This window comes from Pygocentrus nattereri, chromosome 1 (genome assembly GCF_015220715.1).
Source record: "Pygocentrus nattereri isolate fPygNat1 chromosome 1, fPygNat1.pri, whole genome shotgun sequence".
Taxonomy (NCBI): domain Eukaryota; kingdom Metazoa; phylum Chordata; class Actinopteri; order Characiformes; family Serrasalmidae; genus Pygocentrus; species Pygocentrus nattereri.
This window is the reverse complement of record NC_051211.1, coordinates 19,730,602-19,757,724: the sequence shown is the minus strand read 5'-3', so window position 1 is coordinate 19,757,724 and position 27,123 is coordinate 19,730,602. Positions and strand designations below refer to the sequence as shown.

The following is a 27,123-nucleotide window of genomic DNA, read 5'->3' as shown; positions in this document are numbered from 1 at the left end:
GATTTAGGTTAATGTAACATGTTAGCTGTGTAAAGTGTTAGCTACTACATAGTATGAAATGTTAGCTATATTCAATTTCTACCAACTTAGTGCTGTGAAAATGTGATGGTCATTACCAGCACTTTTGAGTAGAGTTTCTAAAAATCACACTCAGGCAGGTCTGGAGTGAGCGTGGGTGAGAGAGAGAGAAGGGTGGGTTGGTGTGTATGTGGTGAGTGTCAGACAGTGTGTGAGTTGGGCGATTGCTGGTTCACACTGCTGGAGAAAAGAGACACAGCAGAGAGTTTGGAGAAACTTTACATGTGTTTGGAGTCACTGAAGACAACACAGCATAAAGAGAGTAAGGTACGATTTATTTGTCTCTACATCTCTCTCTCTCTCACACACACACACACACACACACACACACACACACACACACACTCAAATGTTAATATTTTTTCAGTTCAATTCAGGTAAAACTAAGCAAGAACGTGTTTTTTTGCATAGTTTAATTGGCTTAGCATTGTTTTACACGTAACACAGCATGGAAATGTACACAGAATACACAACACAATAACTACAATAACAATAACAACAACAACAACAACAATAATAATAATAATAATAATAATATCTCTGTTACAGCAGTACAATGGAAAAGCAAATTTGTTTCTTAGACCACATTTTACATGGATTTTATGGCAGAATGTAATGTTTATGCGATCAGGGTGCAATTGCAACAGAGCGAGAAAGAGAGAGAAGTAGTGGGCAAAGGAAGAAAGATGTAGGTGGGGGAGTTTAGCAGAAATATCCAGAGTGCAGAGCAGAAGAAAAGAAAACAGAAAAAGAGACAATGAGAAAGAAGGAGAGTGAAAGAGTAAAAGAGAAAGAATGCTTTTGAAGAAGAATAAATGAGAGAAACAGTTTCTATACTGCTGAGGGTGTTTGTAAAGAGAGGACTGAATTCAGACAGGCCTTGGGCTGACACTGTGTTGGGCTTCTACTACAACAGGATTTTATTTTCCGTACGTCAGAATGAAACAAATGAACAGACACAACACATTGTTTGCCTTCAAATGTGTGTTTTCGTCCAGAGAGTAGGTTGGGCTAAGACAATGAACGTATGCTAAATTTCAGCTACTTCTCTGAATGTATGCAGGCCAGTTAAAGTGATGGTAGGTGCAGTGTAAAATGAAACTCCCTGTGAAACTGCAGGCAATCTATAAGGAAACTTCTCCATTAATGTAAATATATTTTCCAGTTGCTTTAAATCTTTCATTTGCAGTTATACTCATGAAGCCCTCTAGTGGCCAGGGTCAGGGTCCTGCACTACAGCCCTAAAAGGGTAGAGAGCAGTGCAGCTGATGGGTGAAGTGAAGGTGTACTCTGTGTGATATACAGGCATATGCTGTATACTCACTAGGAATCTGCAGTGATATGTTTTTTTGCCACTAATATCATTCAACGTGGACATTTAATTCAATAATTTAAAGTATAGAATTAACACAGCAACTCAAATTTAAACAACAAGACATATAGCTCTGTCTCACTCTGTCATGCTACTAATGAAAACAGAACCTTAAGTGGTCTACAAATGTGCATCACACAGGCAGTTCAATAAATGATTGCCAGGAATGCTTCATTTCTCCCTTAAAATAGTAGTTTTGCTGTTGCTGGCCACCTCCTTTGTAATTTTAAGATCTGCCATAATGTCAAAGTTTACAGAAAAACGTTATTCCTTGTCCTACTGCAGCAGTGAGACAGTCTCTGTCTCGCACGATCACTTACTGATTCTCTTGAGCTAAACTCAGCTACTTATAGTGGCGCACATATGCAGCTAACTTTGATATGACTGATTTACTGTATACCCAACTAGAATGGTGAAAAATACCTTTGTGTTTGTAATTTCGTGCTTGATTTTTATGTAAATCTTGATCTCGGAGTGGAAGGACATTTTATCCCATCATGACTTTGTATAATCAGGCTTTGTGTGTCTTTATTTAACACTTCTAGAAAAACCAGCATGAATCAGCTCGGTTAGTCACCAGCAAAACCAACATGTGTTGTGTTCTGCAGGCTGGGTTGTAAGGCAGCAGCAATGCAAGTTAATGTGCTCCAGCAAAACCAGCAAATGTTGTGTTTTGGATGATTGTATGTAGCTCAGCTAGCATGACTATCCTGGGTAATAATCTAAATCAGCACCACAACGGCACTAGACCAGCATAAACCAGATTAGGCCGGCATGGAATAGTAGTGCAGGAGTGAAATAAATACATCAAAGCATGTTATTTGCATTTATAAAATATGTAGGCCACTCGGAGGAACACTTGAAAAAAAATTGTATTTTTGTGTCAGTTGCTCATTTGGAACATTTACATCAAGTCAAGTCGTTGTGAGTTTAAGAATCTGATGGCTTGAGGGGCAAACCTGTTGCAGTGATGGCACGGACACTCCGGTACCTTCTGCTAGACGGCACCAGTGAAAAAAGTCCATGTGAGGGATGGATGGGGTCGTCCACAATGCTAGTGGCCTTCCGGATACAATGTGTGGTGTAGATGTCCGTGATGGAGGGGAGAGAGACCCCAGTGATGTTCTCAACTGTCCTCACTATACGCTGTAGGGTCAAGTAAAGGATGACTTGGCATGCTACGCTGTACAACTAGTAATCTGCATCATCTCCCGTTCATTTTTGTAGAGCACAAACAACAGGAGGGAATCTGACCACTCTGCCTCTTTGTTGCTCTTATGACTGAAGCCACTTTCCCCCAATAATGATTATTTATAAAAAATGAAGGACGATCTGCATAGTTAGAAAAACATTTAGGTTAATATCTGAAGTGTAATTCCACCATAAAAGTAATGTATATGGGTGATGGGTTTTACTCAAGTTGGTATATGTTAGCTAGGCTAATCTTGCTAACCACTAGTATTCACTCTTTCTGACTAGACTGCATCACCGAGTGAATGAGCTTCCATAAAAGAAAAGCAGAGCTGAATGAACAGAATGAGTGTGAGAAATAGCTCTGCATGGCCGGTGGGCGTTTTTTGTGTGTGAATGGAATTAAGAGATTACATTTCTCAGCACACTTACAGGCTGGTGTGTTCAGCAGGGGAATCAGGGTGTGTAATGTGTTGGTTTTATAAAGGACACAGATAAATCCTCCTGTGGGAGTGAAAAAAAGTTCTATAAACACACTAACAGATTCAGGAACATGAAAAAAGCTCATTATTAACACATATTCATTTGCTACAGATCTCTGAAGTCATGTGTTGTTCTGTAGTCAGCATCATTCCCATATTAAGAGTCATTCCCATATTATGGGTCTAAGCAAAGTTGAAGAACTTCATAAATATTGTTTCCTATATACAGGTTACCCCAGAATGTCTAAATATGAAGAATGCTACATACATGCTTCAAGCGAATAAGTAACCTGGTTTTGTACTGTGAGTGGAGAAAAAGCAATAAAATGTAGAATTTTGTCTAATACTCCGCTTAACCACCAGTGGACTGAGCAAAAAGTGGCCAGGCCAGCAGTGGCCCACTATCCTCTTGCTGTCGTATATTGTCTGTAGCCATATTCATATTTTGACCTCTTAACCAGTGAAATTCTGTGAAATGTATGTTGGGTTTCGAACTGTTTTGTTTACCACAGGCTGTGATAGCCGAATTTTTCAAACGTCATTCATTTTACCCATAAATAAGCTTAGATAGTTCCTAATTTGGACATGACACCAAATACAAACTGACCACATGACTTCAGAAGTGTGTTGTTTAAATGTGATATAGTTAGTTCTGCCCAAAGAGTCTGATTAGCTTGACAGGTTTCTGCTAGTGTTATCATGAAGAGGGAAAGTCCCTGCTCCATCTGTTTAAAACATTTTGAATAGCCATTCATTTAGCCATATAGAAATTTTGATAACTGTGTAAAACTAATTGTAACCTGAATTGTTGTTAAAACGGTCAGTTTGCTACTATACAAGCACAGAAGCTACAAATGCAATATAACAGCTGAGTAATTTGTGAGCCACATAGTGTGAAGATTAAAATAAACTGTAACATTGTTTTCACACCTCTGACAGAAATGGATGCATGTTTTAACACTTTTATGGTGGCTGCTTTGAGAGATCTCCTTGATTAGATCAGTTAAAGATATTGTGAATTGTTACAGTGTGAATAATGTAACTTGTGTGCATACAAGCTGCCACTTCATGGGTGTGTAATAATGATGGCATACTTTGTAGTCTGAAAAGTCTGAAAAAGGAGACTTTTCAGTATTCAGTACTCAGTTGGAACACGATATATCACCAAATGTAATTGAATATGGTGGTAACAAGGCATATTATGTTGTGCAACTTGTAATATGCATTACTTTCATTTAATCGTTAACTTATATTTTAAACACAAAAGCAGGGGTGATCTGACCGATTTCCTTCTCTAACAGCATGTCACTTCACCATAGCTGTATTGATCACCAGATGCTAAGCAACAGTAAGGGTCACTAGTTCTGAACTGCTGGACTACTTTATACTTTATTTGCTGGCAGTAATAAACAATTTTGAAATTATGTTAGGAGTTTTTTTTCTTACTTTATTAAAACCTGTTTCTTACTTTTTTTAAAATGTTTGTATAAAAGCAATAAAGTACTGAAAATGGCTGGGAAAATCTACTGTGACCAAATCACATTTAGGATTGTCTATAACATGCAATCTCCACTGATATTGATCAGGATTACATTGATACTTAATCACATAATAGCATAATGTAATGTGTAAACTACACTGACATTCAATTTGCATTCTGTATTAACAGATTTGAGTCTGCATTTCACCCTGCAGCCATGTACATGGGGAGATGAGCCTTTACTTTCCTTTGACCCTGTGACTTCTCCTGTCTGTATGATGTCCACCTCGGTGAGGGATCCTCCACAAAGGAGGCGATCACTCGGCCCTGTTTCACCAAAGCGAATTTACAGGAACCTGTCTGTCAGGCTGCGGGGCAGAGACACTCCTACTGAGGGGGAGGGGTCTCAGGGGTCCAATCATCATAGCAAAGTGGCAGCTAATGTAAGAAAAACCACCTCCACTCACACACTCATTCATCTCTGTCACACATGTGAAACATTGTACATAAAGTACTGTGTTTTCCAACCCTGGTCTTGGAGGCCCAATGCTCTGTATGCTTTATTGCTTTCCCTGCTTGAACACGCCCTCTTCGACTTGGTGAGGGATTGTTAATGAGCTGATTAGTTGAAGTAGTTAAGCAGGGAAAAAGGGAAAATGTGCAGAGCAGTGGGCCTCCAGAACCTGGTTTGGGGAAAAGTGATATAGTATAAAAACATCTACTATCTACTACCGAATGAAATAGCTTGGACAAAATAACCACCCCCTATTTTCCCCTCATAGCCCAGATCTAGTTTATCAGCTAAGACATGCCTTGCATCTGAAGTTTGCTTCTTTAGTTTTAGCTACGTGGCTAATGTAGCTAACAAATAATAAATGTTTGTAACCCACCATCTAGCACGGTGCCAACTGCCTGGTTAAATCATTACGCAGATTAAATCATTTTAAAAAGTCTTGCTTAGAAGGTGTTTGACACCATATGACATACTGGGCCACGTTCATAAAATGCCTGACTTACACGATGTAAATGGTAAAAAGAAAGGCAGAAATATTTGCTTATTCGTAAACAGGGGGCAGTCATGGGCTGGAGGTTAGGGAACTGGCCCTGTGCCTGGAAGGTTGCCGGTTCAATCCCCAGTGCTGACAACACATGACTGAGGTGTCCTTGAGCAAGACACCTAACCCCCAATTGCTCCCCAGGCGCCGTGGCTAGGGCTGCCCACCGCTCCGGGCAAGTGTGCTTACTGCCCCCTAGTGTGTGTGTGTATTCACTAGTGTGTATGTGGTGTTTCACTTCACGGATGGGTTAAATGCGGAGGTGGAATTTCCCCATTTGTGGGATTAAAAAAGTATCACTTAACAAAGATTATCAGCATGTACCGCTTGCACAATGTGAAGAGTGGCTATAACATTCACCAGAAGTGATTTATAATATAACACAATCCTGAACACCTGAAACACTCTGATTAAATTTTTTATGCATTTTTTTTCTAGTATCGACTACATTTTCTGATAAAGTAACTTTGGTTAAAAGTTATCAAACACTTTACTATTGTCTGCCGGTACTTCTCTCCTTGTTATTTGTAGCTTTGTTTTTGAGAACTTTCATTTTCTTTGTTTCTTTATTTTTATGTCTTTTATTTTCGTGTCCATTTTGGCAGTAACCAGAACTTCACTTGAAGTGGGTAATCAATATGTATAACTTCACTTAAATGTGGATTTAGATTGGCTCTTGCCTAGCACACTGGTGAAAATACCATAGCATTAAACAATAAACTGACACTGGCAAGCTAATCCCACCAGTGACTTTATGAATAGCTTTTATTTACCATGCCACACATTTTGCATGATGCAGCACTGTTACTGGGCCTCAGTTATTGACAGTTGGACCAAAAGCTTACGTACACCTAGAGTAAAGACTTTTAAAAATTTCATACATTTCATGTAACCGTACACATTTTTGGTCAGTTAGGGCGTCTGCTTTTTTCATGTCAAAGTAAGAATAAAAGAGTTGGTTTTCACATTTTAGATGATTTTTAGAACCGATTAATTTCACATTTAATGCACTGTATCAGATTTCTAGGGGGTTGAAAGTTTGCATACACCAAGTAAAATGCACCACATCTCTTTAAACAGTTTGATGTATTTTTTTAAGCTTTTGGCGCCAATTGTCTTTATAAGGAGCTAATAGGAATGCAACTGTGGCTATATTTAAAGGCCTACTTTTTGAGCCAGTGCCTTTTTCGCTCTTGCTACCATATGAAATGTCCTATCCCAGTGTCTCTCTCTTTCTTTCTCTGTTTCCCCCTCTCTCTATATATATGTAGTACTTGTCTCTGTGGGAGGCTGTGGAGAGCGGGGATGTTTTGGCAGTGCAGACGCTGCTGTGTAAGGAACGAGTGAGCGAGGGAGGAGAGCGAGGAGCTCAGAGAGAGAGGGACGGAGTGGAGGAGAGAGAAAGAGCAGTGAACAGTGTGAATGAGCAGGGACTGGTTCCTCTGGATGTAGCCATCCTTACCCACAATTCCCCACTGCTGCACGTGCTGGTTAAGGCTGGAGCGAGACACAACCCAAACTGTGAGTCACAGCTACTACTGTGCTTCTGCTATACTACTGTGCTAGCATACTACAACTGCACTAATGTCTTAGTATAATACAACCACAGTGAGGGGAGACAAGTGCTCAGACACTTTTTGTTATTTAATGTACTTCCAGTGCTTATATCCACTTCAAGTGCACGCATGTAGTATATTTTAACTTTGAACTTATAAATAGTTTTGAGAGTGGTTGGGAAAATTTCACAGGATGAAACATGGTGAAGATGAAGAGGCTTCCTAAAGTTATCAGACAATATTAAATACACTGCTCAAAAAAAAGGAACACTTAAACAACACAATATAACTCCAAGTAAATCAAACTTCTGTGAAATCAAACTGTCCACTTAGGAAGCAACACTGATTGACAATCAATTTCACAGCTGTTGTGCAAATGGAACAGACAACAGGCGGAAATGACTGACAATTAGAAAGACGCACTCAATAAAGGAGTGGTTCTGCAGGTGGGGACCACAGACCACTGCTCAGTACCTTTCTGCTTTCTGGCTGATGTTTTGGTGACTTTTGAATGTTGGTGGTGCTTTCACACTTGTGGTAGCATGAGATGGACTCTACAACCCACACAAGTCGCTCAGGTAGTGCAGCTCATCCAGGATGGCACATCAATGCGAGCTGTGGCAAGAAGGTTTGTTGTGTCTGTCAGTGTAGTGTCCAGAGGCAGGAGGCGCTACCAGGAGACAGGCCAGTACACCAGGAGATGTGGAGGAGGCCGTAGGAGGGCAACAACCCAGCAGCAGGACCGCTACCTCCGCCTTTGTGAAAGGAGGAACAGGAGTAGCACTGCCAGAGCCCTGCAAAATGACCTCCAGTAGGCCACAAATGTGCATGTGTCTGCACAAACGGTTAGAAACCGACTCCATGAGGATGGTATGAGGGCCCGACGTCCACAGATGAGGGTTGTGCTCACAGCCCAACACCGTGCAGGACACTTGGCATTTGCTAGAGAACACCAGGATTGGCAATTCGCCACTGGCGCCATGTGCTCGTCACAGATGAAAGCAGGTTCACACTGAGCACATGTGACAGACATGGCATTTCTTTGGAGGGCTGCACAGCCCTCCATGTGCTCGCCAGGGGTAGCCTGACTGCCATTAGATACCGAGTTGAGATCCTCAGACCCCTTGTGAGACCATATGCTGGTGCGGTTGGCCCTGGGTTCCTCCTAATGCAGGACAATGCTAGACCTCATGTGGCTGGAGTGTGAGATGAAGGCATTGCAGCTATGGACTGGCCAGCCCGTTCCCCTGAATCCGATTGAGCACATCTGGGACATCATGTCTCGCTCCATCCACCAACGCCACATTGCACCACAGGCTGTCCAGGAGTTGGCGGATGCTTTAGTCCAGGTCTGGGAGGAGGTCCCTCAGGAGACCATCCGCCACCTCATCAGGAGCATGCCCAGACATTGTAGGGAGGTCATACAGGCACATGGAGGCCACACACAATACTGAGCCTCATTTTGACTTGTTTTAAGGACATTACATCAAAGTTGGATCAGCCTGCAGTGTGTTTTTCCACTTTAATTTTGTGTGTGACTCCAAATCCAGGCCTCCATTGGTTAATAAATTTGATTTCCATTGATGATTTTTGTGTGATTTTGTTGTCAGCACAATCAACTTTGTACAGAACAAAGTATTCAATGAGAATATTTCATTCATTCAGATCTAGGATGCGTTATTTGAGTGTTCCCTTTATTTTTTTGAGCAGTGTATTAATATTAAAAACATGTAATAACAAAGAGCATAAACATGCCTGTCAATACAATTGGTCCAATAATAACTCATCAGCCAAGAAGTTGAATTTGGAGAATCTGACTTGAATCTCACTGAAAATGTATGAAGGACCCTTAAGTTGGAATTGAGGTTAGTTTTCCAAGAGGGATAGGCCAACATTGAACCATAATGCTGCAACAAACCGCTCTGCAACAACAAGATAACGTAGGAATATTTTATATTTTTAACCCAACACCAGTGAGTAGGCCGTGTGATTGGTCGGCAAAGTTGGATGGACTGGTCTCTTTGGCTGAACGAAGAGTGGAGGAGAGGAGGGCGGAGCTAAAGGCACATGGAGTGAAGCTATTGACACAGACTGACACCCACAGAGAGTTACGCTTGTGGACTCTTCGGCAGGAACTGTACACACGCATGAGAGAAAGATTCCACACGATGGGTATACACACACACACACACACACACACACACACACACACACACACACACACACACACACACACACACACACACACACACACACACACACACACACACACACACTCTCAAAGAGCAAACAGGCACCCTGTGTACATTGAACATAGGTTAAAGGCCACAGCACACTAGACACTGTCCAATAATTTGTGTTACTCTGCTGCTGTCATTCAGCAATGGTGTGTGCAACTTCCTGTTCTATTTCTTTGAGCACCACTGAGAGCCATTCATCAACTTACTGTTTCTGCATTATATTAAACTCATGACAAGACCATGAAAACCAGTTGTAGATGATTTTGGAGGAATTTGTTTTTAGCTCTCTCTCTCTCTCTCTCTCTCTCTCTCTTCTCCAGAACCCCCAGGTCCCCCCAGTGCTGTTGGCCTGCAGATGCTCACTGACACTGCACTCAGTGTGTCCATAACACCACCGCAAGAACACATAGCCAGCCTTATTACCACCTACAGAGGTCAGTGTGTGTTTGAGCTTTAACCAGGCCTAAGATTTTACTCCAATCTCAAAAACAGTTCTTTTCTTACCCAATACGACACAGAGAGTTGCGTTTTGAGTCTGAAGCTGACCAGAGTACAATATAATTCTCTCTGAAACTGGCCCAAACTTGCCCATCATCACCCAAAGTGCTGAACAAGACCTGACAAGTAAAAAGGGCTGATTATTGTCTAGCAATTATAGCATAAAATAATATAAAGTAAAATGCTACAAAAAAGTAGCAAACTGTTCAAAATTATTAAAATCTCTCTCTCTCTCTCTCTCTCTCTCTCTCTCTCTCTCTGTAGTTGAGTGGAGTACCTGTGCAGGTTTTACCCCTCTAACTGGTTGTGGATTCATTACTGACACAAAAAACCATGTGTTCCACATCACTGGACTCAGCACTGTAATAATGATAATAATAATAATAATTATAATAATAATAATAATAATAATAGTAAAACATTTACAGTGAGTGTGTTTATATGTTTGTATTGGTTGTGTTTGTGTAGGGAGTTCAGTATTATGTAAGAGTATGTGCATACAGTATAAAAGGCTGGGGACCACCACGGAACAGCAGCCCACCCAGCACCACCCCCTCCAGTAAGTACGCGAAAGCAACCAACATTAATTATTTGGCAAAAACAATTAAAAGAAGATCAGCTAAGACAGTTTTTTTGTCAGTTTTTCATTCAAAACGTTTACATGCATTTGGATACTCCGGGAAACTCCGGGTTTACGATTTCTGCTTTACAACCCTCCAATAAATTCACAGAATAAGATGTGATGTAAACGTAATATAAAACTTAAACGTCATACTGTGGCTTTTTAATTTTTTACATATTGAATCACTTAGATGAATATTGTTATGAACAAAGTTGAAAATAAATATGAACATATGAACATATATATATATATATATATATATATATATATATATGTGTGTGTGTGTAAATTTTCATCTTTCACCTATGTACATTTTCTCGAATTCTTCATTTCATCAAGCATGTAACATGTTTCAGTGTTGATCTGCTGTTTCCAGGACAGTTCTCTGCTTTCACACATATGCAGGCAGAGATAAAATGAACAAATCTGAATAAGGGTATCCATGCACTGAAAACCTGATTTCTGAACTAAAATCCAGCTCACTTTATCAGATTTCTAGAGGTCCAAGTCTTAATCCAATCTAAGAAATCAGAGAATGCTGTTTACACGAACACTTGAATAAGCAGATAACTACCAAAATCTGAGAATGATTGTATTATTGGTGTGCATGTAAACACACTCAGTACTGTCTGGATAGCCTGTCTGAAAATGCATACTTGCACAGCACACTCTAGATTGGCTGTATTTTCTTTGTGGAATGTGGAAAACAAAGTAAAATGCACAAACTGCTACAAAAAAGGTGCATTTTAAGCAGTATAATATAATCATACAGCTTTTGCTAAATGACTAAATGTATGTGTCATCATCTGAGTTAATTCAGCTAGTGTTAACTCTCTAAATTTGCTAAGGTCATAAAGGTTACATAAGTAAACTGACATCTTGTATCCCTGAAGAGCGTATAATTACGTCAAGATCATAAAAATGTATTTTGTTCTTCATATTGTACTTTTACATTTTACCTTTCCTTTCATATGTTTTGATTTTTGTAATCAAGAATCAAGAAAAGCAATTGTGTTTTTCAGAATCGACAAGTCAGCTTCAAAATTTCTGGAACTGACCAGTCCTAGATAGCAGTAAGACACCTGTACTTCTTATCCTCTGCAGGCTGGAGGCAGTGCAGCAGCGTCAAAATCAGAGGGAACAATCAGGAAGCAGCAATGCGGAAACTCCTGGAGCAAATCAGAGAACCCACCTACAGAGGATACTGTACAGGTAACACACACAACCACACCTGCAAAGTTAACACACCAGATGAAGCAATTAAGCTGTAGTATACAAAAAAATTGAGGCCCCCTTAGATGAAGATTTTATATAGGCTTTGTAAAAATGATGACAGCTTAATAGAGTTGCCATCTTAGGTGAAGTCATTTGAGTGAGATTTTCAGGTGGCTTGAGTAAGATCATTAATTTTGCCTTTACTGATGCATATTGATTTTTTAAAGTAATTATTTGAACCACAGCTCATTCTCATAAGCATGCAGACCTGTGGTTCTCAAACTCACTTGCCTCTGTATTCGTTTAATCGAGCCAGTGTTTGACCCTCGGACAAACTCTGGTTTGCTATTGCTTGGATTAAGCACAAGTGTTGACAATCTTGCATAATGAAAATATGTAATGACACAATACATAATGGAACAAAAATGCCTTGCCAGATGATATAAATATGATTGAACTGACCAGAAGGTTGTTAAAGGGCCCATATCATGGAAAACCAAAGACCTCATTTTTTTGGAATAAAGTAGTTCGATACAGTATGTAAACATCGTTAGAGTTTCAAAAAGTATTGTTCGCTCCCCAGTTAAGAATCCATAGGTGGAAGCTAAGTTTGTTTTGAATTCATTGTTTCTGTAATATCATGAACAAACAAATCATTTACACAACCATTCACATTGAAGTTAAATGGAGTATTTCAGTACAGATTGCTTTTTGAACGAGGCACAATACAGGGCAGCCAGTTGGAAGACCGTTCATGTACATGCATATCGTTGCTGTCGGAAGAAAACCTTGTATCTCCATTTTTGGCCTTTTTCAGTTTTTGACATAATTTGACATTGTTTGTAAATTTTATGATGAATGGCCTAAAAGAAATGACCCAAAATGACATGAGAAAAATTCTGGTTCCATTGACTTACATTGAAAGTAAAGTAAGTTTTTTCCTTCTCCTGTAAAGTTACCACTTTGGAGATACAAGGTTTTCTTCCGACAGCAGTGATATATAACCTGTTAATGCAAGGCTCGATGCACTTGTGAAACCCAAAAGTGGAGGCTATATAGCCTCTATGGTTAATCATGCACAGTCGTGCACGGTCATGCACATACACACACCTGTGTAGGTAACGTAACAGACACACACACCTGTTCATAGTGCAACAGAGGATGCTGCACAGCTAATAGAACATGTTTTTTACCAGTGTGGTTAATGTATTATATGTGTACTGTGTGTTTACATATAGAAAACCCAAGGCAGTTGAACTCAGCTAAGCGCATGTCCATGTCCCGTGGGCTCAAACAGTTCTTTCATTCTGCCACAAAGTTTGTGCGCCTACTGCAGAGGTGAGATAATATTTGAGCTTTAGCTTTTCCCTTGAAATCTAAACTTTCTTTCCCTTTTCTAGCATTAGTGAATTTTGTAAAAAAAATGCATGAATAAAACAATAAGTGTTAACTGTAACAGACTGAAGGGTTAGCTGTAACATTCCCTAGGAAATCCTGGTAAATTGATGCAAACACAGTTAATGTTGTTTGAATAAGACAGGCTTTCCATCTAAACAATACATAAAATGTCTATCAAAATAAGTATGATTAGTGAAAAAATGGAATGGTTCAGCAAAAAAAAACTTTTTTACTTTTTAATTTTCCACTTAGCCCAGATGTAGTCGATTAGCCAAGGCATACTTCTGTAGTTTAGTGTTTGCCAACATTGCTAAGAAACACTAGAAGTCAATAAACACCAAAATCCTGTGCATATACACATGCCATTTACTATTTCTTATCAGTGTTAGACTTGGAGCTCTAGCAGTGAACTAAAGAAGCAATATATTGTAAGGAAGACTCTCCATATGGATTGGAATCCATGATACCTGTTTACTCAACAACATACAAAAACCAGGACCAGAGCCAGAAACAGTCCGAAAAAAGTTCACAAGACAGCAAAAATACCAAGGGGAGATCAAAAAGCAGAGCCCAATAGTTCAGAAAAGGGTCTAGGTAATCCAAAATATCCAGCAGTCAAGAAGAAACAAGGCTTGGTGTGCAGATTAACTGTCAATACTTGGCAGACAGCCAGTGTTATTGAAGGTCCATATATAGGGAGGTAAATGAGTGAGGTCAGGGTAACTAGGAAATAAATCAGTACTCAGCTTAGGCTGACCTCTGGTGGCAAAGATGGGTACTACACCTGACACATATCTTGGCTGATTGGCTTTATGAGGTATGTACTTTTGGCTGAACGACTTCTGGCAGTTTTATATTTTTCTATAAAGTGAAAGAGAAAATATCAGCATGATGACATTTATTTACTATCTGATATCTATACATGTCTGATAATTCTGGGAAAGTCCCAGAAAATAACTTTTTTAAAATTACTTTCTGGATGTTAACATGCTCCTATTGTTTACTTTGGGGGGAATAACAATGCCATGTAGAGGCTATGCTTCAGTTTATGTAGCACTTGCTGTGAGTTGTTTATGGGCTTCGAAATTGTGTTATGTAACAAACACCAAGAGTGTGTTTAATATATTCCAGGTGTAAATACCTGCTAAAATGGGAACAAAAGCACATTCTTTTTGAGCTTATTTAGCTACAAATCAGCTCGGTTGTGATGCTGATACTGTGATTAAACCACAATCGTGTTCATATTTACCATAACACCCCACCTCCAGTGTACTATTGCAAAAGCATGTGCAAATGCAAAAAAAAGCCTTTTATTTTATGCAATTTCTGTTTTATGCAATTTCATTGGAGAAGCAAGTATGCTGATGTGATCTGAAAGTATACCTTGTTCTTTGCTGATTTTTCTCTTCTCTTTCAGAGGTGCATATCTGGCAGTTGTGTTCTACCAGAAGGACAATATCTTGGTCACAGCTGAAGATCAGCTCCCATTGGTAGAGATTCAATGCTGCTCCACCTCCATCACACAGGACTTTCTCTGGTTTGCCAAGGTCAGCTTTCAACCAAACAATAAAACATTTGTCGTCACGTTTATTCAGATGCTGTGTATGATTAGCTGAGGACAGTTTAAGTACATTAGATGTGTCTGCTTTGCAGAAGCATTTAGTTTTGCTTCACGTCTTACAACAGAATTAGTCACAGCACAGTTTACACAAAACAATACAGTGTCACTGCATTAACTATATTAACCTGTGTATTACTTCCCTAAATAGAGCTGTGTGGGACATTCTGCACATCAGCAAAGACTGTTTCGTTATTTCTAAACATGTTGCTGAGAATCTTTACAAGTCTAGAGTAACCACTGTTATTTTGGTGCAATAACTAAACATATTAGCATTATTTATAACTTATTAGTTAATCATTATTTATGTTTGCCTGCATCAACAGATTTCAGGCTGCAGTTCTGACTTTTTCCAATTATTTCAAAGTGGAAAATGACAAAAACACAGCAAAAATGTAAAGAATATTTTCTTTTTTGCTAAAACAGTGGGAAAATAAAGTTATTTTTCATGAAAATCATAAAAGGTTAAAAGTTTAGAATTTAGGTACATAAAAAATTCAGTAAATTTCAGAATGATTGACATAAGTTTGGCCTCTGAACATTAATAAAAGAAAGATTTCTCTTTTTCTAAGTTAACTGAATAACTGGTGTCCATGATAACAGACTGTTTTATTTTTTGGATGTTGTTGTATTAAGTGTGCTTGTTTGTTTGTGTTCTGTCTCCAGCTGTCGTGTGCGTGGCAGCAGGTGTCCTGGCTGCAGCAGGCCATGTCTTCATCACTATCCTCCTCCTCCTCACTTTTACAGAACAGACACTGCATCCTCAGAGCAATCAACCAGCTACAGGTACACAGCGTATCATCATCATCATCATCATCATCATCATCATTTTTATTAATATAGTGCCTTTCCCATTTCCCATGCTCAAGGATGCTTTGCAATCAATACATAATCAGTAATCTCTTCTTCCTTCTACAGTCATCACACCAAGACACCACTTAATCTACTCTTACTTTTCCTTTCTCTCCCCCTCTCTGTTTCTCTCCCTCTCTCTCCAGTCCTCACTGGGGTCTGTTGATTTAGGCCAGGTGTATTTTGAGCCGCTGAAGGATCACCAGGGTAACGTGCTGCTTGTGACCTTGAGAGAGGTTGTGACCTCGTTTACCCCTGCTGACCCCCATCTGCACTGGAGTTCTCTCAAACACCTTGAGGCACGATGGAGCAGAACACACTTACTGCCAGAACCAACAGCAGTGGATACACTCACACAACAGCTCAGGGTACACACACGCACACCCACACACACACAAACACAAACACACTCAGCCTGATCAGACATTCCTCAGACTCAATAGGGTCAACAGTTCATTAGACCAAGTAGGGTCAACGGTTCCTCAAACTCATAAGGTGAAATGCTTCTCAGTAGAGTCAATGGCGCCAGTGGTCCTCAGATTCAGTAGAATCAATGGCTCCTCAGGCTCATTGAAGTCAGAGGTTCCTCAGGCACGGTAGAGTCTATGGTTCCTTAGACTCAGTACGGTCATGGGTTCCTCAGATTCAGGAGAGTCAGTGGTTCCAGAATCCTTTAGTTTTCCTTCGCAGTGCCATGACAGTGGCTTAAGTGAGTGAATACAATGGTGAAACAAATGAAACAAATCAATTAAAAATAAGTTCAGGTGATGCCAGTAGACATATTAAAAGTACATTATGTGGTCCATGCTTATTTAAATGCTTATTTAATCCCAATATTAAATCATATTTAACCCCCCCCAATTCATAAGTACAAGTTCATACGTAATATGTCTCTTTCTATAGAGGAAGTTGGAATATCACAGACGGAGCCTCCAGAGAGCTCAGCCTGGTCTGTATGTTGGAATCCTGAAGCTGTGCAGTTCAGTGGAGCAGCTCAGGGTGTTAGTGCCCCAGCGTTTACCCAATCTGCTGTTTAACACACGTGTTCGCAACAACACTCATGTCTCACGGTAATGGAGGGAATCATCACTTGCTTTTCTATTTTACACAGAGAAATTTAAAGCCTCAAACGGGATGTTTCAGTGCCAAATTACTTGCAAACTGATGTCAACATATTTTAACCTCTTCTCAGACCTATTACATCTTTGTAATACAAATACAAATAGTACAAGTTTGTATTATTATTATTGTTGTTGTTGTCTTCTACCCTGTACTCAGTGAAATCTCCCAATGTGTCTGTGTGCAGGGAGGAGTGGAGCTGGTTACAGAGGCACTTGATGGGTGGGGTTGTGACTGAGAGTCCAGGGCATGAGGCTGATGGTTTGATTGACAATGCTGGAGTGAAGGAGTTTGTGAGAGATTTGAGGACTGCTGTTACACAGCTACTGACCAAACTCAACATTCCGTTACACAGGGTATATATACATATACATAAATACATTCTGAAATGGTCCAGTTGTCCCATCATTCATAAACCAGTAACTACATAACAGTGCAGGTTAAATAAGATAAATAAACAAAACTTATCTCCACCATAACGTGCAGACTACCAAGTATTAATGATACTGACTGACATTTTGTGAACTGTTTTGATTTCATTTTTGTAAAACTGAGGATTTATTTCCACTGGTGGCCATTTGCTGTAAATGATCTAAGTTTTAAAATACAAAGATCAGCCACATTTTGTACCAGTGACAACAAAAAAAAGAAAAAACTAATATAAGTTCTTTCTTCCGTGCAATAATGAAAGTAATGACACATCGGAAACATTTTATGGTCATCAACAAAGGTTATAACCTTAAGTCAGTGACGAAACTCTGTAGCCTTTCAAATACCCACAGAAACACTCAGAGATTCTGTCCTACATGAAAACCAGAACAAAGAGATCAAACAGTCAATCAGTTAATCAATCAATCAATCAATCAAACAATCAATCAATCAATCAATCAATCAGCCACCCAACGACCCGTCAGTCAGCCATTCAGTAAGTCAGTCAAGCAATCAATTGTTCAATCAGTCGACCTCCCAGATTTAATACAGGTTTTAACATATACATGGACATACATGCCTGATTTGCTTTAACATCTTTAACCAGAACAACCAATAAGTCATTGTAAATGCATTTTCCTTTTCAAATAGAAAAATAATAGTGGACAAAGCTGTCTGTAAACCACAGCAATAAAACCTTTTAAAATGCTTAATATTTCAAAACCATAACATTCGATTTGCTTGGCTTTAGGTTCCAAACTATGTAATATGTTATACTAAACTGCTGATACAACTTTATAACTTTAATCTGCTAGCTCACTTGTTAGCATGCTAAAGATTATATGGCTAATAACAAAAAGAAACTACACCAGATAAATTCAGACAAAATCATTATTTACATTTTTTATGTATTTTATATTGAAATAAAATATTTTATATTTTAAATGACAAAGTTTGCATGGCTAGCTGATTAGCTGACTGAGGTTATCCTGCTGAGTGCCAGCGCACTCCGTTTGAATAATCCACTCCTCATATTCTCCTTCTTCCCTTCCACTGCAGGAGGCCACTTGTATAACGTAGGTTTTGATGCTCTTTCGTGGGGTAAGTGGAAATGGGAGAAGGGCATATTAAAAAAAGTATTGAAGCAGAACTTTATAATCTGCCCTGTGTAACTCACATTCTTCTCCTCCTGATCATTCACAAATTGAAGAGTGGTTAGTGGCTCAGATGCACACACCAAGGTCCCGTTTCAATATTTTTTAACTTGTCCTCTGTAATTTCGACTCACCATTCAGCAGCATGTCACATCTGTGTTACTCAAGGGACCACTAGCAGCTGGAGGGGAAGAGGGAACAGTGGAGTTTTCATTCTGAATTCACTCGCCTCAGCTGGGTTAGACACAATAAGCAAAGTAGCTCACCATGCAAACTTTGTAAAGCAAAATGTGTTTTTGAGAAGTTTGAACATATTATAAATACATTTTGAGAATAATTGCTTTGTGTGTCTGTAAACTTTGCTTTAGACCTGCAGTGCATGCCCTTGATTTTTTGTTGATGTTAGCTGTGTTGCCTGAAATTCAACCTGACTTAGCAGAGTAATGACGTTATAGCAGGTGAAATCATCTGGTGGAAAGGTGTGCTTGCATGCAACATGTGGAAGAACATTTTGTAATATTGGTTGTGCTTCAGACCCCGTTCACTGAGTGAGAATGTTGACAGAGTTTTCAAAGAAATCTACTTTTGTCATCATATCATCACCAGTATAATGTTGCTTTCGCATTTGAGACCTAAATATCAAGCCGGACCTTCTTTTTGAGCGTAGACTTGTGATGTTAATACGTGAAGATGTATGATGAGGACCAAAAACTCCTGACTCAGTAACACTACTACTTTCAATTTTAACCAAAAGAAAAACTTAACATAATTTTTCTGGTAAGTTATTGCAATAGGTTATAAATTGCTTTGTCTGCCATTGTTTTTGTGGGTTTTAAAGGGGATATGTGTTAGGTTGCAATGATTTCTGGGTAGGTTCTGCTGCCAAAGTCAGCACTTATCTTCACTCGGCCCCTCACAACTTCGAGGACTCTTCTAACACACTGCACGTCAACACATACAGTAGTAATGCTGACATGTGCATCTTAAAGCCAGTATTGAAGCAAATGAATTCACACAGCTTTACTGACTGGGTTTCTATCCAGATGGTCAACAAATATCCACCTGATTGTGTTTTTGTATGTGCTGGTTTATCCTGTTTTACAGTGTAACAGCTTGTGTGAGATTACAAAGGCCACACTGTACAGTTGTTTAAACAACATCTTCTCTCTGATATAGAGGAGCTGTTTTTTTCTCAAAAAAATATCCTGTTAGATTCTAATATTAGGAAAAAACACTATCCCTTTAAATGAGTTTCTTTAAGAGTTTAATCCAATTCAGGAGCCAAAATCCAATCAGAACTGTTCCAAAAAACAAGCCTAGTATTTAAAAATGCTCTGATGTTTGTTCTCTCTCTCTCTCCCCCTCTCCCAAGGCATATCAGTATCGGTTGTACACTCAGGAGTTGGTGCAGGTTGGTGATGAAATATCTCTCCTCTTGCTGCTGCCTCCCAGTGAGGAGTTCAGTTCTAGTTTTTGGCCCTTAGAAGGAGTTCTGGACCCTGGGCTCACCATGCCGCTGCACATCTTTGAGCTGGGTGAGTGCAGCTAAGGGCCACAAAATAGTTTTTTTGTTAATTAGCCAGTAACAGCATTGGAGTGCTGTCAGCTGTTATTGTAAATAAGGAGGTAAAAGCTAATCAAGCTATAATGTGTTGTGTTTAATTTTTAATTGCAGTGGATGGGTAATTTTCTAAAGCTAGTGTTTTATTACCCATAGCAATGTTAGATGGACGTAATGCTTGCAAGCTGCCCCTCAACTTGTAACTAGGCCCCACAAAAAGAAATACTAGGACAATGTCTGTAACAAGGCTATGGCGCTAACAGGGCTATAGTGTCAACAGTACTGTGGTGCCAAGGCCATGGCACTAAGAGGATGCTGCTTTCTTTGTTTTTCAGTGCATTTCTGGGCATACAGTCGTGACCTGCTGTCGCTGTACTGCCAAGCGTGGGTGAGGCTGGAGCTGGACGCATATCTTGCCCAGCAAGCTCTGCGAGAGGCACTGGACAGCAAGGAGGTTTCAGAGTCCAGAGAGAGACTTAGCCACATCACACAGCTCTCTCAGGTACGTTTACCTGCTCAAGTTTTATAATACAGATTATAGGTAGCAACATAGACACATACTTCTACACAGTGTTGCTATATATTGATAGTCAAAAGAGTACTGATATTGTATTATTGCATTTTTATGATTTCTTCAAGTGCATGAAGCCAGTTGTTAGATTAACAGGATACTAAAATGCATTCTTATTCCACTGGACTGTCATTTTGGACCTCTAATGATTCCCAACTCTAATACACATCATAGCAGACTATTTTCTAAAACGTTTTATGTTTGTTTTCCCTTCCTGAATAGTTTGTGTATGTGTGTACTGTGTGTTTAGAGTGTGGAGGCTGTGTGGCGTGAGCGACGGTGGATCATGGACGTGATGCAATGTGTTCGCTCGAGGCAGCGTTTGGGGGCGGTGCCTCTCCACCTTATTATGGGCTCGCAGCCAATCAAATCACCCCATGAGGAAGAGGTGGAACAACAGCTCCACCTATCACAAACACACACTCACGTACTCAGCACAAGTGAGTTGATAACAGTATGTCCTGTGGCAGTAACTACATAAGCAAGTCTAAAGCTGTGGTTCCTGACTTCTGGGCCACTGTTTTATTATCATTATTGTTAATGATGTAACTAAAGGTGCAGTATATGGTTCTGAAGAATGATTGTTGATATTTGAACTCAGCTGGGCTAGCAAACTTGTTTTTAGATCTTTGTGCTCCCTTCGAGACGATGTATGGACAAATACCATGACATAACATCAGAGCAAACCACCACACAGCAAATAATGCAACTTGTATTTTACCAAACTGTCGCTACAATTGCTGGTGTGAAGCTAACCAGTTGTTATCACAAACATTAGCAAACAGGGCAAAACAGTACTGACCTACTGGTTCTGTGAAACAGCAAAAATAAGTTAATTTTGCCCAACTGTCAAGCAGGAGCAACCTCCTCATCCATTTTTTATGCCTTTCAGCTCTCGTTAAAACTGAAGTCAGTTTCTTTTTCCCCAGATTTTTGTTTGAATTTTCTCACCTTAAATGTGGCAGGAGTTGCATTCTAGTGCCTCAGCTTCTTGTTCAAGTTTTCCTGTTTCCTGTAAAGGGTCAATAGTTAGGCTGTATTCAGGTGCCTCAGCCTCAGGCACCAGAATGGAACTGCTGCACAAGTTAAGGTAAAACAGGAAAATGATTTTTGTATCTTTGTTCTTCAGATCTTCTCTTTGGCGACACACTTTGTTTCCCATTGACAGAGCCAGGGCTGTGTATGAGTTCCAACACCCACACAGAATGGAAAGCTAACAGAGGAGATATTCACTGAATTTAACAAAATGTGTAGTGGATTGAAATTGTATACACAAGTCTGCTCAACTTAAAATGGTATAGTAACTGACTCAACTTGAGTTCATCAAATTCAAACATCTTAACCGAGTCAAAAATTCTCCCAGCTAGAGTTTCTAGGTTTGCATCTCACTTAGATAAGCAAAACTGAATTTATGTTTTCTTTGACTCCGTTTCCCCACTAGTAGGGACCCTTTCTACCCTCAGTCCCATCTGCCATATTTTCCTCACGGGCTTCCGGATATGGACGGTTATGGTATTGCTGGGATTCAAACTCACAATCTGCTGATGTTGGCATGAAATATTACACAGCTGTAAGCTGAAAGGATGCCTTGCTTTAAATTGGAAACAACAAATACTTTCTCCGGTGTATTAAACATTTGTAGAAACAAATTCTAAATTGCTTCATGTATTCCTGAGTGGTTCAGTGGACTATGCGGTCACCTCAACAGGAGTGTGTGAGTTTGAGTCCCAGCAATGCCATAGCCAGTCATAAGTGTTTACCCAAGAGGAAAGAATGCTTAGCAGGACTGCATGATGGAAAGAGTCCTGGCTAGTGGGGAAGTTGAGTTCATTTTATTTAACTAACTGAGAAACAGAACAAAAAAAGAGAACTTTTGATTCAGCTAAGTTTGAGTTGTGTGAACTCAAGTTGCTTTAACTCAGGAAAAGCCATGAAATCAGTTACTATATAATTTTGAGTTGAGCTGACCTCTCATTTTTAACACTGTACTACACCTTTAATAATTATATAAGAGTATTTTATGTAAAGCTTAAATTTTGTAATTAAAATGTCATATAATAATTGTCCAAATAAAAATAAAAAATTAAAACATCAGCCTATTGTCACAGCTCTGTGCAGCTTTGAGGGGCATGTAGATTGCTATGTAGATAGCTGACAGCTAGCATAAGTGAGGGTTTCAAAAATGAAGAAAATTATATTGACAGACTTTTTTAGGTGGGCTGCATAGTCTAATCTTGTACGACGCATTGGCAAGCAAAACACGGTGTCTCAGCTACATGAGCGTTTTACTCGATATTGGCTGGGGGTGGCGGGAAGGAGATGTGAAACATTATGTTATCAGTTAATATTATTTTTCCCTGTCTGCTGGTGCACAGTGACATTATCTAAAAATACAAGGGGTGGGCAAAAGCCATTATATTTCTATAGAAGATTATGAGGAATTAAGAATTTTGATTTCATTACATTAAGTATATTAATACATTTACATTAAATGCTTGTATTTGTTCTATTTTTCTCCAGCAGCGGACACTGTTAGCTCTTCGGATACCCACACACACGCTGGGGCGACAGCACCAGTGGACATCCCAGGCATCTCTGAGGTCACTGAAAATGAAAGGACTCACCTCTGCATGTCCCCTTCATCATATTTAACTTGCACTGCCATCAGCCAAAGCATCCCTGACACTCATCACTATGGAAATGAACCCTCTAACCACAGCAGCGGAACATTCCACCACAGCGGCAATGGTATCCACCACATTCACTCTTGCCCAGAATTTTCCGCTTTTCCTTCATCATCCCTGTCTATTTCAGAGGAGGAGAAGGAGGAGAAAGAAGATAAAGAACAGAATCTTGGGGAAGAGACAGTGGAGTTACTTGAGAATTTGAACTTTCAGGAGGAAAACATGGAGCTAATGTCTGATCTGGAATTGGTTCTGGAAAATAAAGACCACACAGATCTATATGCTAACTCGGTCAAAAACACTGATCTTGAATCAGTTCAAGCACCAAACCAAGCATTTTTTTGTCAAAATGCATTTAGAAACGGTGATCCAGATTCAGCTCTGGAGGATGCAAACTGTGCTGCTATCTGTGCTAGCACAGTCAGAAAGCCTGATCTAGAAGCTGTTCTGCTGGATACACACCATCCAACCAACTGTACTACTGTAGTGACATACACTGATCTAGAATCAGTTCACTCTGCTAATGAAATTGCTAATGCAATTAGAAATGTTGATCTAAAGACTGATCACTGTGCTAATGCGGTCTTAAACACTGATCTAGGGTCAGCTTACTGTACTTATGCTTTCAGAGACACTGATCTAAAATTAGTCCACTGTGTTAATGAAGACAGAGACACTGATCTGGAATTAGTTCACCAAGCTAATGCTGTAGGTGACACAGATCTAGAAACAGTTCATTGTGCTAATGTGGTTAGAGACACTGATCTGGAATCAGTTCTGGAAGTTTCTGTGTGTGTCAGAACCACTGAGAGAGCAGCTGAAGAACAACAGGTGACCACAAGGAAACACGAGCTTGAAACTGTTTGCTATACTTATGTAACCAGAAGCACTGATCTAGAGTCAATTCACTGTGCTAATGCAGTGATAAACACTGATTTAAAAACAGCTCACTGTGCTAATGCACTCAGAGACACTGATCTGGAACTAGTTCACTGTGATAATGCAAACAGACACACTGATCTGGAATTAGTTCACTGTGATAATGCAGTCACAAATGCTGATCTAGAATTAGTTTGTTGTGCTAATACAGTCATAAACATGGATCTAGGGTCAGTTCACTGTGCTAATACAGTTACAGACAGTGATCAAAAATCAGTTTATTGTGCTAATGCAGACAGAGATGCTAAAATAGAATTAGTTCATTGTGGTAATTCAGGCAGAGACACCGATCCACAATCACTTGACTGTGCTAATGCAGTCAGAGACACTGATCCAGAATCAGATCAATGTGTTAATGCTGTCAGAGACACTGTTCTAGAATCAATTCAATGTGCTAATGCAGTCAGAGGCAGTGATCCAGAATTAGTCTGCTGTGCTAATGCAGTCAAAGACACTCCTCCAGAATCAGTTCAGTGTGCTAATGCAGTCAGAGACACTGATCCAGAATCAGTCTGCTGTGCTAATGCAGTCAAAGACAGTGATCTACAATCAGTTCAGTGTGCTAATGCGGTCAGAGACAATGATCCAGAATCAGATCAATGTGTTAATGCTGTCAGAGACACTGTTCTAGAATCAATTCAATGTGCTAATGCAGTCAGAGACACTGATCCAGAATCAGTCCACTATGCTAATGCAGTCAGAGACAGTGATCTAGAATCAGTTCAGTGTGCTAATGCAGTCAGAGACACTGATCCAGAATCAGTCCACTATGGTAATGCAGTCAGAGACAGTGATCTAGAATCAGTTCAGTGTGCTAATGCAGTCAGAGACACTGATCCAGAATCAGCCCACTATGCTAATGCAGTCAGAGACAGTGATCTAGAATCCGTTCAATATGCTAATGCAAACAGAGAGACTGATCCAGAATCAGCACACTGTGCTAATGCAGTCAGAGACAGTGATCTAGAATCAGTTCAATATGCTAATGCAAACAGAGACACTGATCCAGAATCAGCACACTGTGCTTATGCAGTCAGAGACAGTGATGTAGAATCAGTTCAATGTGTTATCGGAGAGACTGATCTAGAATCAGTTCTGGAAGCTTCTGTGTATGTAGGAGGCATTGAGAGATCAGCTACAGTACCCCAGTTGACCATGACAGGGTGCAGTTTGCCGACCAGGATCCTGGTAGAGTGGGTGACCACATCATCCAGTCAGGAGGTTAAACAGTAATGCAAATGAGTTGAGCACTGACTGACTTTAATAATTGAGTATATGTAACTGAATTACTTGATGGGTATTCAGTGAACTGTGAGGAAGAACAGAAAAAATAACTTCACAGCAATTAGACTTTCCTCCAGTTGATTGTGTACATTTATGTTTGGGGAATAATATACTGAAATATTAAATGCACAGCAAAACTTTATTTAAAGTGTAAACATAATTTTGTTACAGTACATTTAGAGTTTTTACACAGTACAAACGTGTTAAACTGGTCAGTAATTTAAACTGAGTGATTATAGAATAATACTGGCATCTGGAACAGTTAACCCAGTAATACCCTTGCCCCTTAATTTATTGTAAACACTGTCAAAGTGCAACTCTGTTGCTTCTATATTTGTTTAATAGAAAGTTGAGTTTTTAATGACAAATTTAATGATGAGTTTTAAAGATAAACATCTCCATGAAATAGAGTCAAACACTTTGACATTAATAACAGATTGCTTCTCTGGAGTCTGTGGGTGTGAATGTTCTGTTGAAGCACTGTTTATCCCGTGGAAGGTTTAGATTAGTATTGTTTTCTGTGTAGATATTAAGCCATAATGCTGTGGATGTTGTAATATTTACTGCTACTGTACTAATAACATGTTGTTTTGCTTGTAATATTAAAGTTTTGAATGAAAATGTGTATCAGCAGGGCTAGTCTGAGCAAACTGAGGATTTTGTCTTAATGAGTAGTGGGTTTGGTAAAAGATGAATATTAGTAAATAAAAATAAAAACATATTTTGGAGGTGGGTTAAACATTATTGCATTTTAATGGAATATAATGGAAAAACAAGAAATGTGAGGCTTTTAAATGATGTGAATCAGGCTGAGCATAATCTAAGATAGTAAACTAAGTCAGCTTTGATAGCTGTGTTTGATAAACAACATCTTAATAAATTCTAAGGTTATGAATGTGTTACACATCCTTACACCCTTACACACAGACCAGAGCAACTGGTAACAAAACTTTAAAGGGCTTACCTCCTACATTTTTCCTGGTTCTTATTTTTTCACCCAAGGTCCACTTATAATGTTTGCATGAGTTTATTTACCAAAAACAGTCAGAGTTATTTTTTTACATGATTGCTTTGTTACTGTAATTTTAAGACTGATATGTGTGAAGAAGCTCTGTTTTGATCGGCTGCCCAGTTATGTGCCTCATTCAAAGCAATCTGGGCTGAAACATGCCTTTGTCAGTGTGAAATGGCAGGGCTGAACTACTGTAGGCTGAAGAGGCGGCTATATGTAAATGTGCTTTTGTGACATCACAGAAACAATGAATTAAACCCTGGCTGTTTTTGTAACTTAGTTTCCATATATTAACTGGGGCATGAATGGCACCTTTTGAAATGATAATGTATTTTGTTATTTTAAAAGGGAAAGGAAAACTCAGTTTTGTATTATTTGAGCCCTCGCACACTATAACTCTTCCACTGATTTAGAGATAATTGTATATAGGTTATTTTTATGAACTGAAAGCATTCATACAGGCCGCTGCATTCATTCTGGATTATAACAATTATAACAATTAACATGCATAAATGTGTCGTTCTCTATAATAATAACATTCACTGACATTGGTTTGTACTTATTACAATATCATTTTGAATCAATGAAATATCACCACCACTGCTGTATACATTCTGTAGAAATTGCTGTTATTATTATTATTGTTGTTGTTGTTGTTGGTGGTGGTGGTGAAAAAGGCTGAATCAGCTAGATGACGTCACAGGTCGCGCCCG

At 39.4% G+C, this 27,123-nt stretch overlaps 1 protein-coding gene across 3 annotated transcripts; it reads left to right on the top strand.

Annotated features, from left to right (window-relative positions):
* The first annotated feature begins 214 nt into the window (after positions 1 to 214).
* On the top strand, positions 215 to 26,023 carry LOC108442563. 3 transcript variants are annotated; one of them, XM_037536233.1, is made up of 18 exons: positions 215 to 340; positions 4,793 to 5,046; positions 6,930 to 7,179; positions 9,189 to 9,386; positions 9,775 to 9,888; positions 10,217 to 10,314; positions 10,421 to 10,511; positions 11,679 to 11,786; positions 13,028 to 13,127; positions 14,605 to 14,734; positions 15,472 to 15,591; positions 15,804 to 16,025; positions 16,561 to 16,727; positions 16,964 to 17,132; positions 19,732 to 19,894; positions 20,256 to 20,422; positions 20,742 to 20,931; positions 23,015 to 26,023. In XM_037536233.1, the coding sequence occupies exons 1-18, from the start codon at positions 301 to 303 to the stop codon at positions 25,345 to 25,347; spliced, it is 4,914 nt and encodes a 1,637-aa protein (XP_037392130.1). In that variant the 5' UTR covers positions 215 to 300; the 3' UTR covers positions 25,348 to 26,023. The 3 variants fall into 3 exon arrangements, with proteins under 3 accessions (XP_037392130.1, XP_017578149.2, XP_037392148.1); XM_017722660.2 differs by having other exon boundaries at positions 23,012 to 26,023; XM_037536251.1 differs by having other exon boundaries at positions 254 to 345; positions 23,012 to 26,023.
* Positions 26,024 to 27,123: the final 1,100 nt, after the last annotated feature.

Bases quoted from the DNA above. Each gene is read 5' to 3' on its own strand.
- LOC108442563 (XM_017722660.2), top strand. From the start codon at position 301: ATGTGTTTGGAGTCACTGAAGACAACACAGCATAAAGAGA. The intron at 7,180-9,188 runs GTGAGTCACAGC...ACCCAACACCAG, and splicing joins AGCGAGACACAACCCAAACT to TGAGTAGGCCGTGTGATTGG. The intron at 9,387-9,774 runs GTATACACACAC...TCTCTTCTCCAG, and splicing joins AGAAAGATTCCACACGATGG to AACCCCCAGGTCCCCCCAGT.